Source organism: Heterodontus francisci, chromosome 1 (genome assembly GCF_036365525.1).
Source record: "Heterodontus francisci isolate sHetFra1 chromosome 1, sHetFra1.hap1, whole genome shotgun sequence".
In the NCBI taxonomy this organism is placed as follows: Eukaryota; Metazoa; Chordata; class Chondrichthyes; order Heterodontiformes; family Heterodontidae; genus Heterodontus; species Heterodontus francisci.
This window is the reverse complement of record NC_090371.1, coordinates 52,842,794-52,860,969: the sequence shown is the minus strand read 5'-3', so window position 1 is coordinate 52,860,969 and position 18,176 is coordinate 52,842,794. Positions and strand designations below refer to the sequence as shown.

At 41.7% G+C, this 18,176-nt stretch overlaps 1 protein-coding gene across 1 annotated transcript in view; it reads right to left on the bottom strand.

Moving 5' to 3' along the window:
- Nucleotides 1–18,176, bottom strand: part of dcc (DCC netrin 1 receptor) — a 1,023,267-nt gene that overhangs the window by 655,862 nt on the left and 349,229 nt on the right. Inside the window, exon 6 of the mRNA XM_068054526.1 lies at nt 324–474. Coding sequence (XP_067910627.1) covers nt 324–474 — 151 coding nt within the window. The remainder of the gene's footprint in view (nt 1–323; nt 475–18,176) is intronic.

Sequence of the window (18,176 nt, the reverse complement as noted above, 5' to 3'; positions counted from 1 at the left end):
GCTGCCAGGAGCAAAACAGGGCTTTGAGGAATTGGACTATGAGTATCAATGAGCTAGTTAGAAATTTTCAAGAATCTAACACACGCTGTAGCAACCCTCGCTCAGTATGAGGAAACAGTACATGGCTGAAGAAGATGATATAATGATGGCAACCTCAGTATATCAAAACTGTTTGAATAGAAGCTGTCCATTATTCTTTACTTATTGCAGAGAGAACTACTAAAATATGAAGTGTGACGGACATGTGATTTTATTTCTTTCAGACATCCAAATACTGATGGTTGAGCTGGAGACTTTGAGAGGAACGTAATGGACAGAATTACCTGGTCTGAATTAGCTCATCCCCTTTCTTCCATGTGACTGTAGGTGTTGGAAATCCAGAAACACTACATTCCATAACTCCATCTCTTCCTTCCAGGACAGCTGTGTTTAGGGGTCGCTGAATGAACATTAATTGTCGGTGTACACCAGGTTCTTTAAAGTAAAAAGGGGAAAATTTAGTGCCACAGTCAAGGTTATGACATGAAAAGATTCAAAACTCTGTCCTGAATATGTAGCCCAACCCAACCGAAGTCAACATATTGTTTGAATTTCTGTAGATCAACTGTGTTGGCATTTTTTGAAAATCATATATAACAGTTTCTACACAATCACTCCTGAATACTAAAAGGTCTCCTAACCACTTTTTCTATGAGCAATAAGTATGCTTGGGACCATCTTTTAAAATAATAATAATGAGCTCCCAAAAGAAATTGCAGTGCAATGCTGAAGGAATGCTACAATTTCAAAGAAGCCAGTCACTGAAAGAGACATTAATGTGAGGCCCATCTGCCTGTTCTAATGTCTCAGGTGGATGTTAAATATCTTATGGCATTATTTGTGAAATAACAGGGAGTTCTGTTCGCATCCTAGCCAATACTCCTCCTTCAATCAACACAATCAAAAATAGAATAACCGCCATTCAGTTAGTAGTGTTTGTGTGATCTTGCACTGTACAAAGTTTGCCAGGTTTGTTTGACCCAGTCTGAATGGGATGGAACTATTACACAGGTAGAAATTGTGTAAACACCAAGAGCACAATTCTGCTGTAATCCTACAGGCACAGCCATAATCTAAGGTGGGACCCTGGTCCACCAGGTTTCGACTGCATTGCTAATCTGCCAGGAAATTGTGATCTTGGGGTGGGAAACATCCTTCTCACATCAGTCCAATTGCATTGTTCCAGTACATTGGAGGCAATTCTGAGGGTTGTCATTGGTCTTCCTCAGGAATTCCACTCAAAATGCCCCAGTGAGGTCCAGCAGGAACCTGTCTGTTGAGAGGGAGGTGCACATCCCATTCTGGGCCTAGTGAAGGCCACAGCAAATAAGAACAAATGGTAACCAACCACAGACCAATGATCACCATCACCAAATTGCTCTTCTGTTCTTTTAGAGCTGCCGTCTGAGATTTGCTGTTTTGATGGGGTGGACGCCTTGTTTGAGTCCCAAGGGACGCAGAGGTTTTGCCGCATTGCATTTCCACCAGCACAAATGGTCCTGCGTGATCTCTACTGTCATATCTTCCATTCTATAGTTTTATACACATGCTGCTCCTCCAAAGAAGACAGATAAAATCAATTCCCAATTCAAGAGCGAGTGTCACTGTCAGGACCCTTTTATAAGTTTTAATCTTTGGAATAACTGTGACTAACTTTAGAAATCTTATTTTGTTCATAATTCTATATCTTGATTGAAAACTATAGATTTCGGAGGATTAGCGTTTCCTGCCATTGACTGGGAATGGGCAAAAATAAGCCTAATGACTGATGTCACCATTGGGGGACCTGAGAGTGTCTCTGAACTAATTTTACTAACCTTTTTATTTTAAAGGTGTATTGAAGGTTATGTTCATGTGTGAATATAAATTTTGATCCACTACAGACGTTTCTGTTCCTGATTTATGCCTGCAGGACTAAATTCTATTCTAATCATGAACAAGTCAGGTTCCACAGCAATGATCTAAAGTGATGTTTGCATTTCTGTCAGCATCATTAATTATTTCGTAATGATCTAGCAAAAGCCCACATTTAAATGACTAAACACACAAGGTGAGAATATGATAAGATATGATCAACTTCAAGATTATATATGACATTGCAATTATTTTAGCTCATGTTTAAAATAGTAGTAATCCTGGAGCATAAGTCAATTGGTGCAAGAAAACAGGGAGGAAATGAGGAGAACTCTTTTTTTTTATGCAGAGATTTGTTCTGATCTGGAATGCACTGCCTGGAAGCAGATTCAATATTAACTTTCAAAAGGGAGTGAGCTATATATTTGTAATGGAAAATTTACAAAGCTATGGGGAAAGAACAGGCGAGTGAGACAAATTGGATAACTCTTTTAAAGAGCTATGGGCTGAATGACCTCTTCCTGTGCTGCATAACCCTGTGATTTTAACATTATTAAATCCTTACGTTATGTTTCAAAAGGCTTTAGCGAAGTTCCACTAAGTTCCATACAAAAGGCTATTAGTTAAAATAAAAAGCTGTGGGAATCAGGGCCAACCCAAGGAATGCACCAGAGTCGAGTTGAACGTTTGGAAACTGCAGCTGGGATCTTGTGGAGGCAGCGGGGCTCTTGGCACTGAGCCGAAAAGGCAGGGGAACCCCGCCTCTTCCTTTTCACACCCCCTTCCCCTATGTGATCCTCTGTTGATCTGGAGGCAAAGTTTCCCTTCCCTTTGAAGACGGGGATCCTGCCTCAAAGAGCAGCTGGCCAGTCACAGGGCTGGCAGCTCAGCAGTACTGGCAGTGCCACTGGGAGCAGTGTCCACTGTCAGTACTGCAGAGGCCTTGGACCCAGGCCCAGTGCTGGAACTCCGCACCTCAAGTACATGAGGCGGGGTCGCCGGGGCCAGTCCAGAAAGCCCCATCAAGGGGGAGAGGGAGGTGGGCATGAGGTCCAGGGGCAGGCCTTTCCATGGAGGTGGAGGTTTTGCCGGCGGAGGTCCCCTCCATGCGCCACTGATTTCCCTGGAGGAGGGACGCCCATCCACCCCCAAGCTCGCAGGGAGCATGCCTCATTTTATAGGTGCTCTCCCCGCGTGGTGGAGGTACCTCTCCCCCGCCACTGGTAAGATCCCAGCAGTGGCGGAAAGAGGCCCAAAGGGTCTAAATTGGTGTCTGGGTGGGAAGGCTGTCATCGACATCCTGCCCCCAGCAAATTCGTTTGTCAAAGGGGCGGCGGTGGGCCCTCCGCCATCCATCGGGATTCTATGGGACCCCCTACCTCCGACCTCACCTTGGGGGGGGGAGGCGGGGGGTACATAAAATCAATCCCAATGTTAGAGGAGTTATGTCACAGTGGGAGAAGTACAGATTTGGGTGCCTCAGGCAATACTGGAACCACTAATTACTCAAATTTACATAAATGACTTGGATTCAGAAGCTGAATGCAAAGCAGTCAAATTAGCAGATGACACAAAGCAAGAAGTCATGGATAGGAAGAGGCAGCTTAGAAAATACCGAATGAGTTGTACGTGGCATGGCAATGACAGATGACACTTAGTGCAAACCAATGTAAAGTGCTGCACATAGAAAGAAAAATAGACAACATGCTTACTCCATGGTTAGAAAGGCCATCAATCAGAAATATTAACGCTGTTTCTTTCTCCACAGCTCACCACCACCTTCTCATGGACAATTAGGGATGGGCAATAAATGCTGGCCTGGCCCACATCCCATGAAACAAATTAAAAAAAGATGCTGCCTGACGTGCTGAGTATTTCCAGCATTTTCTGTTTTTATTTCAGATTTCCAGCATCTGCAGTATTTTGCTTTTGTGTGCTTACTCCATGAAAGGTGGTGTCATAGATAAAGGTGAAGAAGCATGAGACCTAGGATTCAACACTAAATATGTCCAACCAATGCCGAGGAACCATCAACAAAACCATAGGATGACGAATCACATGGCAATACAGTAGAATTTAAGTCAGAGCTAATGATCACACTTTTTCTGCTTCATTCAGGATATACCAGTTATGGTCACTGGAGGCAATGCAGAGAAGAGCTAAGGATGATCCCCAGTATCAGGAGTCTGAGTTATAATAAGAAACCGGAGAAACATCAGTGTTTCAGCTTAGAAACAAGGCATCTGATTTTGATCTTATTGAAGTATGTTAGATTTTTAAGGATATAAAAAAAACAGGAGATTACTTTGAATTAAACTGTGGGAATAGAAATGTAAAAGTATTGGACACAGCTTCAAACTAGAGTAAGATAGCTTAAAAAAGATATCAGGAAACTCTTCTTCATAAAAAGACTGATTAATATATGGAATAAATGTCCAAATACAGTAGTGGAGGCAAAATCTCTGGAATTATTTGCTGAACAAATAATTGCTTGCTTCAGCAGAATTGTTAGATCTATAAGTATCTGGGATCTCAACTAGGTTACAGGGGAGACTTGCCTTCTATTGGATTGCCGCATAATCCTAAATATAATAACAAGACTATCAGTACAAAGGTTGACAACTTTCAGTCACCCGTTGCCTACTTTATACTTCAAATTTTTACTTAGAAGCTGTCCAAAAGCAGACACTTTGCATAAAATGCTCTTGTGGTATCGTGAAATAGTGAAGGGATTCCCTTTTCCTGATATCAAATGGCAGCATTTCATAATGTCACAAGAAAGAATAATCTACATGTGTAACCAGGGTTTTCATCGCACTTCCAGTGCAGTAACGCATGCGGAATGGAAGCAGCTCCAAGGAATTTCCAGGCTAAAATGTCTGCTACCTTAAGCCAGCCTTTGAAAGGAATGAATAAAGCTGCACAATATGAATAAAATACATTAATAAGTGCAGGGATATCTCCTTTTATAGCCTTTAAGATTATGGGGCAAAATAGTTCTGTATTTAGAATGAAAAAGGTTACATTTTGAACAGATCAATGTATTGCATTTCCAGTTTAGATTTGATAAGGAAAAACCCATCATCAAGGGTAGCACTGTCAATCTACCATAGGCTTGACCAGGCCATCCCTCTGTATAATTCCATCTGTCATACTTGTTCCGTAGCAGCGACACCAGGGAGGGAGGGAAGAACAGTGGAAGCATGCCTTTGCCTCAGGCATTGAAACAAATTGACCAGCTCCTCCAGCACCTGCGGCCAAATGTGCTCAAACAGCTGTGCCAGCTGAGACTTTAACTTGTGGGCCTAGAAACTTGGCTGCGTCCAGGTGTGAAACAGCCTTCTAAGTCTCCAATATGACCGAAAGGGCACTGGAACCCCATACTGGAAAAGGCAGATGAGCTTGCAGCAGGAACATTTGAAGAACAGAATGATTTCTTTAAGTTGGGGTCCTCCACATCTTGCAGTACCCGTTTCCCATTTTCAAATGTCCCAATGTTTCCCTCGCCACATGCTGATTTCGCACAGGACAACGTGGCCCCTAACCAGCAGGACTGTCCTGATATGTACCTGAATGCAGACCTGGAAACAGCATTCCTGCTCCTCCTGATCCCACATCCAAAGAGTGGGAGTTGCTGCAAGCTGCCTCTACCCCTCCCTGACGATCACCTCTGCTTTCTGTCGACGAGCTATCGATCTTCTCCAGACTCCCATTGCTTCTCACCATCCCCCACAGCCCGAGGCCTGATGTCTACCTAACTTGAGGCCCATACCCAAATTTTTAGGCTGTCATCTTTAACTGTAAACTGCCTGAAAAATCAGGTTTTGTTTGGAGGGGAGGAAAAATATGTGGGAGTCTTTTTTAAGGGATATTTAATTCCTGAATCATTATAATGGACACAGGTTAGGAAGGCCATTCACTTCATCCTAGCTCACCCATTAAGAATGGATACAACAGCTTCTTCATCACAACCTCCAGCTGCTTCTTAAATAATTCAATCTAGAGCAGTTCAAGTGCATTGCGCATCTCTCAATTTATAAACCCAGTTATGTGTTCTGAATAACATTTTACCAAATGGCAGAGCTCCTTTAAGGGCACAGCAGGCCAGCTATCAGTATATCTGACAGCCTACAATGCCAGACTGGTTCACCCCCTTCAGGAGCTGTCACATTATCCCAACATGAAGGGGTATTTACGATCCATCAAAAAAACCATCAGGGACACACACGGAACAAATTAGTTTCAGATGAAGCAGTCTGTCCTTTTGCAGGTTTCTCTACGTAGAGGGATACATCTAAAAAAAATATGTAACTACCTATGTTGTATAAAGCTGTGGATCAATTAGCAGCAAAGAGTTGGATTACTGATGAGAGTAATTTTGGGTAAGAGTAAGGCTTTTGGCTGTAAAGTCAAAGAATTAACTGTAATATGAGTAATCTTATCTCTGCACTGGGATTTAGGTTAACTCAGACTTTGGGCTCAGATGTAGAATGTTGAAAATTCTAAATGTTTGAATCACAATCAAAAGTAAGAATAAACTATGCTGCTATGATGAGTGGAGAGGGTTGGCATTAGACCAAGAGGATGAACACAGCAACTACCTCAAGGGAATCAGTTAACTCTTGATAATTCTAAGTTGTTTCTTTGTGCTTGAAAGATAAAATTATCCACTAATTTCAATTAAGCAACATAAATAAAACAACAAAATGGGAATTTAGTACAAAAAGAATTGAGTTACAAGATAATTTGAACTCAGTGATTTTCAATTAAGACTGTAGATACTCACTAACAAACTGCCAGGAAGCCAGACACATATCCATCTTGATGCCTATGCATATCAGATCCAAGCCCAAATTTGGACCTACCAACTAAGACAATCAGACATATATCCTTTTTTGATAGAGGTTTACAAAGTTATGAGTGGCATGGGCAGAGTGGATAGTCAGAAGCTTTTTCCCAGGGTGAAAGAGTCAGTTACTAGGGGACATAGGTTTAAGGTGAGAGGGGCAAAGTTTAGAGGTGATGTGCGAGGCAAGTTTTTTATACAGAGGGTGGTGAGTGCCTGGAACTTGCTGCCGGGGGAGGTGGTGGAAGCAGGTACGATAGCGACGTTTAAGAGGCATCTTGACAAATACATGAATAGGATGGGAATAGAGGGATACAGACCCCGGAAGTGCAGAAGGTTTTAGTTTAGACAGGCATCATGATCGGCGTGGGCTTGGAGGGCCGAATGGCCTGTTCCTGTGCTGTACTGTTCCTTGTTCTTATATTCATTCTCAGGATGTGGGCATTGCTGGCGCAGGCTGGCATTTACTACCCATGTCTGATTGCCCTGAGAAGGTATTGATGAACCTTCTTCTTGAATTGAAATTCTTTGCAGCGGCTTTTTGATTCAACGACGTGGTTTGCTCAGCCATTTCAGAGTCAACCACATTAATGAGGTACTGTAGTTGAACATAGGCCCAGACTGGGCAAGGAATGGCAGATTTCTTTCTCCTAAGTGACATTAAATGAAACAATTGGGTTTTGAGAACAATCCTTACAGCTTCACAGTCAATTTTACTGACACTAGCTCTTTTAGAAAAACTAAATTCAAATTCTTAAATATGCTATGGTAGCAGTTTATTATTAGCGCTCAGGAATACTAGTTCAGTAACAAATCCACTGCACTATCGTTGAACCAATATCTCATCTACCTGTTCAAGTGGATATTAATAGGGTGAAATTGGATGCAAAGACATCCAATTTATGAGGCTAAGTTCCTGATCTAGACAAGCAATGGAAACACACCTGAAACCATATTGGTTTGGGTGCTGTAGAAGTGGACGCCTCAACCTCTGAATATGCTAAGGAACTTATTGACTCTTTTAATAAATTGATTTGCCCTGAATATATTGGGTCTGCTGTGTTCAGATTACCTGGTTTACATGTGTCCTAATCAGTGGTCCTGAAAGGGATTGCAAGAGGCTGCAACCATAAAAGATTTTTAAAAATGACTTAGCTTAATGTGCAGCTGAGAGGAAGTGTTTCTTCTGGCTCCAAATTAAAACTGTCGGCTATTGCTGGTCATGGATTGTCCTACGGTCAATGCCACCTCTACTCAGACTGAGTCCAGTGGCAGGATGCCAATCAAGTAAATTGTTCTGACCTGGATGGTCGTAGCTGTTGTTGTGGCTACACTCATCCACGCAAGCAGTGAGTACTCCATCCTACTCCTGACTTAAACCTTATAGATGGTGGAAAGACTTTATGGAGTCAGAATACATTAACCTAGTGGGTATGCCAATAGACTAGTAAACTAAAGGCTGTGAGAGAGCAGAGAAGAAGCTACCTGTTTGGTGAGCATCTGGTAAGTGGTTAAGGTCCATTCTAATCTGAATGTTTAAAATAGTAAAGTGGTAAGCTTATTGAATTTTTTTAAAAAAGGAAAATAAAATAAATAATTGAATAAAATAATTAAGTAATTAATTAAAACACATTAATGATGGCAGGACAAGTGATGTGGTATGGCTGTGCCATGTGGGAGCTCCTGGATGCCAGTGTGATCCAGGGCAAACATGTCTGCGGTAAATGTTAGTAGCTCAAAGAGCTTCGGCTCAGAGTCATTGAACTGGAGTTCAAGCTGCAGACACTGCGACACATCACAGAGGGGGAAAGTTACCGAGACATTTTGTGCCGAGGGCAGTCACACCCCTTAGGGTAGGGTCTTTTGATTTGGTCAGTGGTCAGGGACAGGAGAGTGTGGCTGCAGCTGAGGCAGGTAAGGGGACCCAGAGGGCAGGAGTGCAGGAGCCTCAGCCTTTGCGATTGTACAACAGGTTTGAGATTCTTTCAACTTGTTTCAACGAGGGTGGGGACTGCAGGGTGGATAAGCAACATGACCATGGCACCATGGTACAGGAAGCCATTCAAGTGGAGGGAGAAAAAAGGAATGCAGTGGTAGTAGAGGACAGTATAGTTATGGGGATTGACACTGTTCTCTGCGGCAAAGAGCGAGAGTCCAGATGGCTGTGTTGCCTGCCCGTTACCAGGGTTGGAGAGGAACTTACAGTAGGAGGGGGAGGATCCAGTCGTTGTGGTCCATGTATCAATGACGTAGGCGGGACAACGAAAGAGGTTCTGCATAGTCAGTATGAGGTACTAGGCGCCAAATTAAGAAGCAGAACCTCAAGGGTAATAATCTCTGGATTATTACCTGAGCCACATGCAAATTGGCATAGGGCAAATAAGATTAGAGGAATTAATGCGTGGCTCAAAGACTGGTGTGGTAAAAATGGGTTACGATTCATGGGGCACTGGCACTGGTACTGGGGAAAGTGGTGGCTCTACCATTAGGATGGTCTACACCTGAACTGTGCTGGGGCCGGTGTTCTAGTGAGCCGCATAACTTGGGAAGTCGAGAGGGTTTTAAACTGAATAGTGGGGGCAAGAGATCAAATTTTGGAAGATATGGTAAAGCAAGGAGTCGAGGCAAGACAAGAGAGAAAGGTATTAATATGAGAAATGATAAACAGACTGTGACAGGAAGGGACAGAGTGTACCAATCTAAGAGTAAATCAGTAGATAAGGCTAGAGGTTGCAAAAATAATAAAAGGCCGCAACTAAAGGCTCTGTATCTGAATGCACGTAGCATTTGAAACAAAACAGATGAACTGAGAGCACAAATAGAAATAAATAAGTACATCTGATAGCCATTACAGAGACATGGCTGCAGGACGACATAGATTGGGACCTGAATATTGAAGGGTACATGGCATTTAGGAAGGACAGGAAGCTAGGAAAAGGTGGTGGGATAGCTCTGTTAATTAATGATGGTATTAGTGCAATAGAGAGGGATGGCCTAAGTTCAAGACGTAGAAGCAGTTTGGGTAGAGATGAGAAATCATAAAGGCAAGAAGTCACTTGTGGGACTGGTGTACAGGCCACCTAATGGGGTATAAAGGAAGAAATAATGGCAGCTTGTCAGAAAGGTACAGCAATAATTATGGGGGATTTTAACCTACATATAGACTGGAAAAATCAGATGGGCAGAGGTAGCCTACATGAGGAGTACATAGAATATTTTCGGGATAATTTCTTGGAACAATACATTCTAGAACCAACCAGAGAGCAGGCTATACTAGACATGGTATTGTGCAATGAAATAGGATTAAATAATGACCTCATAGTTAAGGCTCCCCTAGGTAGCAGCGATCATAATATGCTTGAATTTTACATTCAGTTTGAGGGAGAGAAGAGTGGGTCCATTCTAGTATTTTAAACTTAAATAAGGGCAATTAGGAGGGCATGAAGGCAGAGCTAGCTAAAGTGAACTGGCGAATCAGGTTAAGGAATAGGTCAATGGAGATGCAGTGGCAGACACTTAAGGGGATATTTCAGAATACACAGAATAGATACATTTCAACGACAAAGAAAAATTCCAAGGGTGGGACCCTCCATCCATGGTTAACGAAAACAGTTAAAGATAATATCGAACTTAAAGAAAAAGCCTATAATTACCCAAAGATGGGAGGCTGGTCAGAAGATTGGACAGAATATAAAAACAGCAAAGAATGACTAAAAAATTGATAAAAAGGTAAAATTAGAGTACGAGAGAAATTTAGCTAGAAATATAAAGACAGATAGTAAGAGTTTCTACAGATACTTAAAAAAGAAGAGTTAGCAAAGTGAGCGTTGGTCCTATAAAAAGTGAGTCTGGGGAATTAATAATAGATAATAAGGAGATGACAGATGAATTGAACAGATATTTTGCAATGGTCTTCACTATTGAAGATACAAGTAATATCCCAGTGTTAGCTGTAAGTCAGGAAATGGAAGGGAGTGAGGAACTCAAGAAAATTACAATCATCAGAGAAGTGGTACTGAACAAATTGTTGGAGCTGTGGGCTGACAAGTCCCGAGGTCCTGATGGACTTCATCCTAGGGTCTTAAAAGAAGTGGCTAGTGAGATAGCTGATGTGTTAGTTTTAATTTTCCAAAATTCCCTAGATTCAAGGAAAGTTCCGTTAGATTGGAAAATAGTGAATGTAACTCCTTTATTCAAAAAGGGAGGGAGACAGAAAGCAGGAAACTACAGGCCAGTTAGCTTAACATCTGTCTTGGGGAAAATGTTAGAAGCTGTTATTAAAGATGTTATAGCAGGGCATTTAGAAAAATTTAAGGTAATCAGGCAGAGTCAACATGGTTTTGTGAAAGGGAAATTATGTTTAACCAATTTATTGGAGTTCGTTGAGGGAGTTACATGTGCTGTGGATAAAGGGGAACCGGTTGATGTATTGTACTTAGATTTCCAATAGGCATTTGATAAGGTGCCAGAAAATAAAATTTTGCAGAAAATAAAAGCTCATGGTGTAGGGGTTACATATTGGCATGGATAGAAGATTGGTTAGCTAACAGGAAACAGAGAACAGGCATAAATGGGTCATTTTCTGGTTGGCAAGAAGTAATGTGTGGTGTGCCACAGGGATCAGTGCTGGGCGTCAACTTTTTATAATTTATATAAATGACTTCGATGAAGGGACCAAAGGTATGGTTGCTAAATTTGCTGATGACACAAAGATAGGTAGGAAAGCAAGTTGTGAAGAGAACATAAGGAAGCTACAAAGGGATATAGATACATTAAGTGAGGGGCAAAGACCTGGCAAATGGAATATAATGTGGGAAAGTATGAAATTGCCCACTTTGGCAAGAATAATAAAAAAAGAAGCATATTATCTAAATGGTGAGAGATTGCAGAGCTCTGCGATGCAGCGAGATCTGGGTGTCCTAGTGCATGAATCACAAAAGGTTAGTATGCAGCTACATCACGTAATTAGGAAAGCTAATAGACGTTATCATTTATCGCAAGGAGAATTGAATACAGTAGTAGGGAGGTTATGCTTCAGCTAGGTGCGATCACATCTGGAGTACTGTGTACAGTACTGGTCTCCTTATTTAAGAATGTAAATGTGCTGGAGGCAGTACAGAGAAGGTTTACTAGACTAATACCTGGAATGGGTGGGCTGTCTTATGAGGAAAGGTTGGACAGGCTTGGCTTGAATCTGCTGGAATTTAGAAGAGTAAGAGGCGACCTGATTGAAACATATAAGATCCTGAGGGGTCTTGACAGGGTGGATGTGGAAAGGATGTTTCCCCTTGTGGGAGAATCTAGAACTAGAGGTCACTGTTTAAAAATAAGGGGTTGCCCATTTAAGACAGCGATGAGGAGAAATGTTTTCTCTCAGAGGGTTGTGAATCTTTGGAATTCTCTTCCTCAAAAGGCAGTGGAAGCAGAGTCTTTGAATATTTTTAAGGCAGAGGTCGATAGAGTCTTGATAAGCAAGGGGATGGAAGATTATAGGGGGTAGGTGGAAATGTGCAGCAATCAGTTCAGCCATGAACTTACTGAATGACGCAGCAGGCTTGAAGGGCCGAATGGCCTACTCCAGCTCCTAATTCGTACGCTCGTATTCAAATTCCAACATGGCTAGTTGCGCTATTGAATTCAAGAAATCCAGCAATTTGTGGCCTGGCACCAGGAAGCAACCCGATTGCTTCATTAATTGATCCCTTCAGGAAGAAAGCCTGGCACAGTAGTTGGTCTGAGCTACACGTGTCTCCAGTCTTAATGCCCTCTGAAGTAGCCTAATAAGCCACTCAGTTGTTAACAATGACGACCCCAAGTCCAAAAATAAACGAACAAAAATTGGATGGGCCTATTAATTACTAGTTATTTTATCACTACAAGACTTAGACATTCTCAGCCCAGTCATTTCTTCTTTTTCTTCCTTTTTTTAATGGCACGAAGGAGGCCTTTCGGCCCATCGAGTCCATGCCGGCTCTCACAGAGCTATTCAGTCTGTCCCACTCCCCCGCTCTATCCCTGTAGCCCTGCAATTCTATTTCCTTCAAATGGCCATCAATTTCCTTTTTTTCTTTTCAATCCTGGCATGGTTCAACAACATCTGGGGACTAATAAAGAAGCATTTTGGGGGTAGAGGGGGGTTGGTGGTGAAAGATCGTGTGGTACTGTTTAAAAAGGAACAGGCAGCTCTCTTAATGTGCCAGACAACTTTCCCCCCTCCACCAACACCAATAAAACAGATTAACGTGTACCTCATTGCTGTTCTTGGAATAACATGTGCCTACCGGCTGCAGAATTTGCCTGATAACAATAGTCATAGCAGCTCAAAGTAAGCCACTGTACATGAAGTGCTTTGAGTCATTTCTGAGAAATTTGATATGGGTTCCATAATTGCATGTCTTTCGTTTTTTTACCCAATTGCTTATTTTTTTATGAGACTGCCAAGGGAATCAGACAGATAATGACTCGTAAGGTTACTCAGAAACAAATCTGTCTGATAGGTTACAAAATAAAACACACTGTCAATCATTCACAATCTTATCAATTGAGATCACCTTAGAACTGGCTACAGATTCTACTTCACCTGCAGAGAGGTGGATACACATCAATTCCTAGACCGCCAAAGAACCAGGTACATACTAAACAGCAGGCGCAATAATCCAATTTCTGACAGGTCCACAGTATTCCATGGCACTGTTAACAATTGAACAACCAGCTTAGTTGGGACCTTGAAGGGTAGACCTGTCTCTGGAGGCTGGAATCTACTCCGGGTAATCCCGCAAGCCAAGTGGGGCAGAGTGATCCATAGAGAAGCAGCAGAAAACCACCGATCTTCTATGCTTACTAACTGTATGGTTTTATCTGGTTGAACACGATCAATGCCTAATGACTTGCTTCTTCACTAAATGTCCTGATGAGGAGAGAATGTGCACTCCATAACAAGCAAACAGAAACTGTACCTGTGCGGTTTCTCAGTAGTCTGGTCTGAGACTCTTAAGCACAGTGATGGATTTCTGTATGTGTTCGACATCTCAGTGATAAAATTGGAACTATTAGAACCATGATTATAAAACAAATCCAAATGCCTACCTAATTTGAGCCCCAAAATCACTGCTCAAACTCATTTAAAAACCAGAAACTTCTGATATATAAAGCTATCAGCAGAATAATCTGCAATGATCAAGAATCAGCTAGTTTTCTGCCACTAGGAATCAGCCCAGCTCTTGAAAGAATTCAATTGCAATCATTCATGCAGCTTATAGTATATTGTGCTAAGCTTCACTTCAGTATAGTTGCAATGAAATATTCGCAAAGTGACACTGCTTCAGAAAATCTAGCTCTTCTCAACACCTTCTCAAAGGGAAAATAATTTCCATCCAATTCAAAAATGCAGCACCAAATTACAAATTATATTCAAATTGTTACAATAATTGTTACATTGAAATAGTCATCCCTTAAATGCAATCCGCTCAGTTCCAAATTTGAATTTCTCCTCTTGTTCCAACATTTTCAGCTCTTTTTGTTTTGTTGATGCTATTATAGTCATAGTTCCTCTAAATTTTCTTCCCTTGTTCCTCCTAAGCAACAAATATTCCCTTTTAAATCCTCTTCCTCCTGCTTGCTGCATTCCCATTTAACAATGTGATTACCTGGAGCCAGATGACTCTGAATTGGCTATCAGTGCAGTCTGAAGTTCAGTCGCTAATGCAGCCAATCGAGATACTCCACAATGTGTAGGATGCCTCTCAACTGTGACAACAGGGAACAACGGAGCAGCGAGGGAGACCAAATATGGTCTCCGTGGAGTGAGAAATTTGGTAATTTAAAAAAAACATGCTTTGTAAGTAAAAACACAGGTTTTCAAGAAGAAGAAATGCAGGAACACTTTGACCAAATATGTCCTCTCCCTAGATTTTGCTTCTCCTTTAGTCTCGAAGTCACTCTATGCAATGTTATCATACAGATGACGAGGGGGGTGAGAATGGGCCAGCAGTGGGCTAGAAAATTATTGTAGAACCTGCAACATAGATACATAGGCATAGGAGTAGGCCATTTAGCCTCTCTGCCATTCAGTGAGATCATGACTGATCTGCAATCTAACTCCATATACTCGCCTTTACCCCATATCGCATAATAGGTTTGCTTAACAAAAAACTATCAATCTCAGATTTAAAATTAGCAATTGATCTAGCATCACAGTGGTTAGCACCGCAGCCTCACAGCTCCAGCGACCCGGGTTCAATTCTGGGTACTGCCTGTGTGGAGTTTGCAAGTTCTCCCTGTGTTTGCGTGGATTTCCTCCGGGTGCTCCGGTTTCCTCCCACAGCCAAAAGACTTGCAGGTTGATAGGTAAATTGGCCATTATAAATTGCCCCTAGTATAGGTAGGTGGTAGGGGAATATAGGGACGGATGTGGTACGAATATGTGATTAGTGTAGGACTAGTATAAATGGGTGGTTAATGGTTGGCACAGACTCAGTGGGCCAAAGGGCCTGTTTCAGTGCTGTATCTCTAAATAAATCAATTGCCATTTGCAGAAGACAGTTCCAAACATCTATCACCCTTTGTGTGAATTTCATTGCTGAAAAGTCTGGCTCTAATTTTTAGACTATGAACCCTAGTCCTAGACTTCCCAACCAATGGAAATCGTTTTTCTCTATCTACCCTATCTGTTCCCCTTAATATCTTGAAAACTCCAATCAAATCACCCCTTAACCTTCTAAATTCCAGAGAATACAACCCTAGTTGGTGGAATGTGCAGACAAGTGGCAGATGAAATTCAATGCAGAGAAAGGTGAAGTGATTCATTTTGGTAGGAAGAACATGGAGAGACAATATAGAATAATGGGTACAATTCTAAAGGGGGTGCAGGAGCAGAGGGACCTAGGTGTATATGTGCATAAGTCATTGAAGGTGGCAGGACAGGTTAACAGAGCGGTTAATAAAGCATACAGTGTCCTGGGCTTTATTAATAGGGGCAGAGTAGAACAGCAAGGAAGTTATGCTGAACTTGTATAAGACACTAGTTCGGCCTCAGTGGAGTATTGCGTCCAGTTCTGGGTGCCGTACTTTAGGAAAGGTGTGAGGGCTTTGGAGGTAGTACAGAAAAGATTCAAGAGAATTGTTCCAGTGATGAGGAACTTCAGTTATGACGATAGATTGGAGAAGTTAGGACTGTTTTCCTTGGAGAAGAGAAGGCTGACAGCTGATTTGATACAAGTATTCAAAATCATGAGGGGTTTGGACAGAGTAGATAGAGAGAAACTGTTCCCACTCGTGAAAGGATCAAAAACGAGAGGGCACAGATTTAAAGTATTTCATAAGAGAAGCAAAACTGACATGAGGAAAAACGTTTTCACGCAGCGAGTGGTTAAGGTCTGGAATGCACTGCCTGAGAACTTGGTGGAGGCAGGTTCGATTAAAGCATTCAAAAGGGAATTAGACAGTTATATAAGAAGGAAGAATATGCAGGGTTATGGGGAGAAGGCAGGGAAATGGAACTGAGGGAATTGCTCATTCGGAGAGCCAGTGTGGACACAATGGGCCGAATGGCCTCCTTCGGCACTGCAACGATTCTGTGATTCTGTGAATTTCCACTCCTAATTTAACCCTTGGGGTCCAGGTATCATTCTGGTAAATCTACACTGTACTCCATCCAAGGCCAATATCTCCTTCCTATGGGGTGGTGCATAGAACTGCCCACAGTACTCCAGGTGTGGTCTAACCGGGGCTTTGTATAGCTGAAGCATGAGCTCTATCCCTTTGTACTCTCGTCCTCTAGATAGAAAGGCCAGCATTCCATTGGCCTATTTGATTATTTTCTGTGCCTGTTCATGGCATTTAAATGATCTATGGACCTGGACCCGTAAGTCTCTTTGGACTGCCACTATTTTCAGCTTTTCACCATTTGGAAAGCAGCCTGTTTTATCCTTTTTAGGTCCAAAGTGGATGACGTAATGTTTACCTACACTGGAAACTATTTACCATAGTTTTGTCCAGTTACTTAATCCGTTCTGAAGAAGGGTCACTGACCTGAAATGTTAACTCTGCTTCTCTTTCCACAGCTGCTGCCAGACCTGCTGAGTAGTTCCAGCATTTCTTGTTTTTATTTCAGATTTCCAGCATCTGCAGTATTTTACTTTTACTAAATCTATCAATATCTCTTTGTAATTTTGTGCTTCAAACATTTTTGTTTCATCAGCAAATTTGGATATGTGGCTTTCTATTTCATCATCTAAGTCAAGCATAAATATGGTGAATATCGCCGTTCTTATACTGCCTCTGGGTCAAAAACCTGGAATTCCCTCCCTAACAGCACTATGGGTGTACGTAACCATATGGACTGCAACGGTTCAAGAAGGCGGCTCATCACCACCTTCTCAAGAGCAATTAAGGACGGGCAATAAATGCTGGCCTTGCCAACGACACTCACATCCCATGAACAAATAAATAAAAAGAATTTTGAGGCCCCAACACAGATAATTGCAGGATACCATTAGTCACATCCTACCAATTCGATATCTGTCCATTAACCCTACTCTCAGACTCCTGCCATTCAACCAATTTCCTCATCATGTGAATAATTTGCCTTCAATTCCACTAACTTCAACTTTAACTAACAGTCTCGCATGAGGGATTTTATCAAATGCCTTCTGGAATTCTGTATAAAAACATTCATAAACATTCCCCTGTCCACTACTTTAGTGACCTCTTCAAAAAATCCTATCAGACGCGCCAGTCATTACCCAATCTTTACACATTCATACTGGCTGTTTGATCAGCTGAAAATTTTCAAGATGTTCAGTCACTCTATCCTTAATTATAGACACTAGCAATTTTTTGACAACAGATGTTAGGCTAACTGGTGTTTTTTCTGTTTTCTCTCCCTCACCTTTCTTAAATAACAGAATGGCATGAGTAATTTTCCAATCTAAAGCAACGGTTACAAAATCGATAGGAAAGTGGAGTTGAAACTGAAGATTAGCCATGATCATATTGAATGGCAGAACAGGTTCGACAGGCCGTACGGTCTACTCCTGCTCCTATTTCTTATGTTCTTATGAAATAACTTTGGAAGCTTATAGTTAGGGCATCTACAATGTTCTCACCTACTTTCTTTAAAACTACGATAGAAACATCCTGGTTCTGGGGACTTGCCATTATTTTCTTCATTGCTGTCATTTTGCTTGTTCATTTTGGTGAGTCCCTGTCCCTGATTATATTAGTTTTCTGGGATGTTAAGTATCCTGACCTCTTCCTCTCCTGATGCTATTTCCTTATTTTCATTGACAATTTCACCGTTATCAATTTTCAAGGGGTCAACATTGCTCCTAACCATCCTCATTTTCCTAATATAACTGTAAACAATATTGTGTTGATTCTGATACTCCGTACAAGTTTCTTTTCGTACTCCCTTTTTGCAGCTCTTGCTATCTGTTAT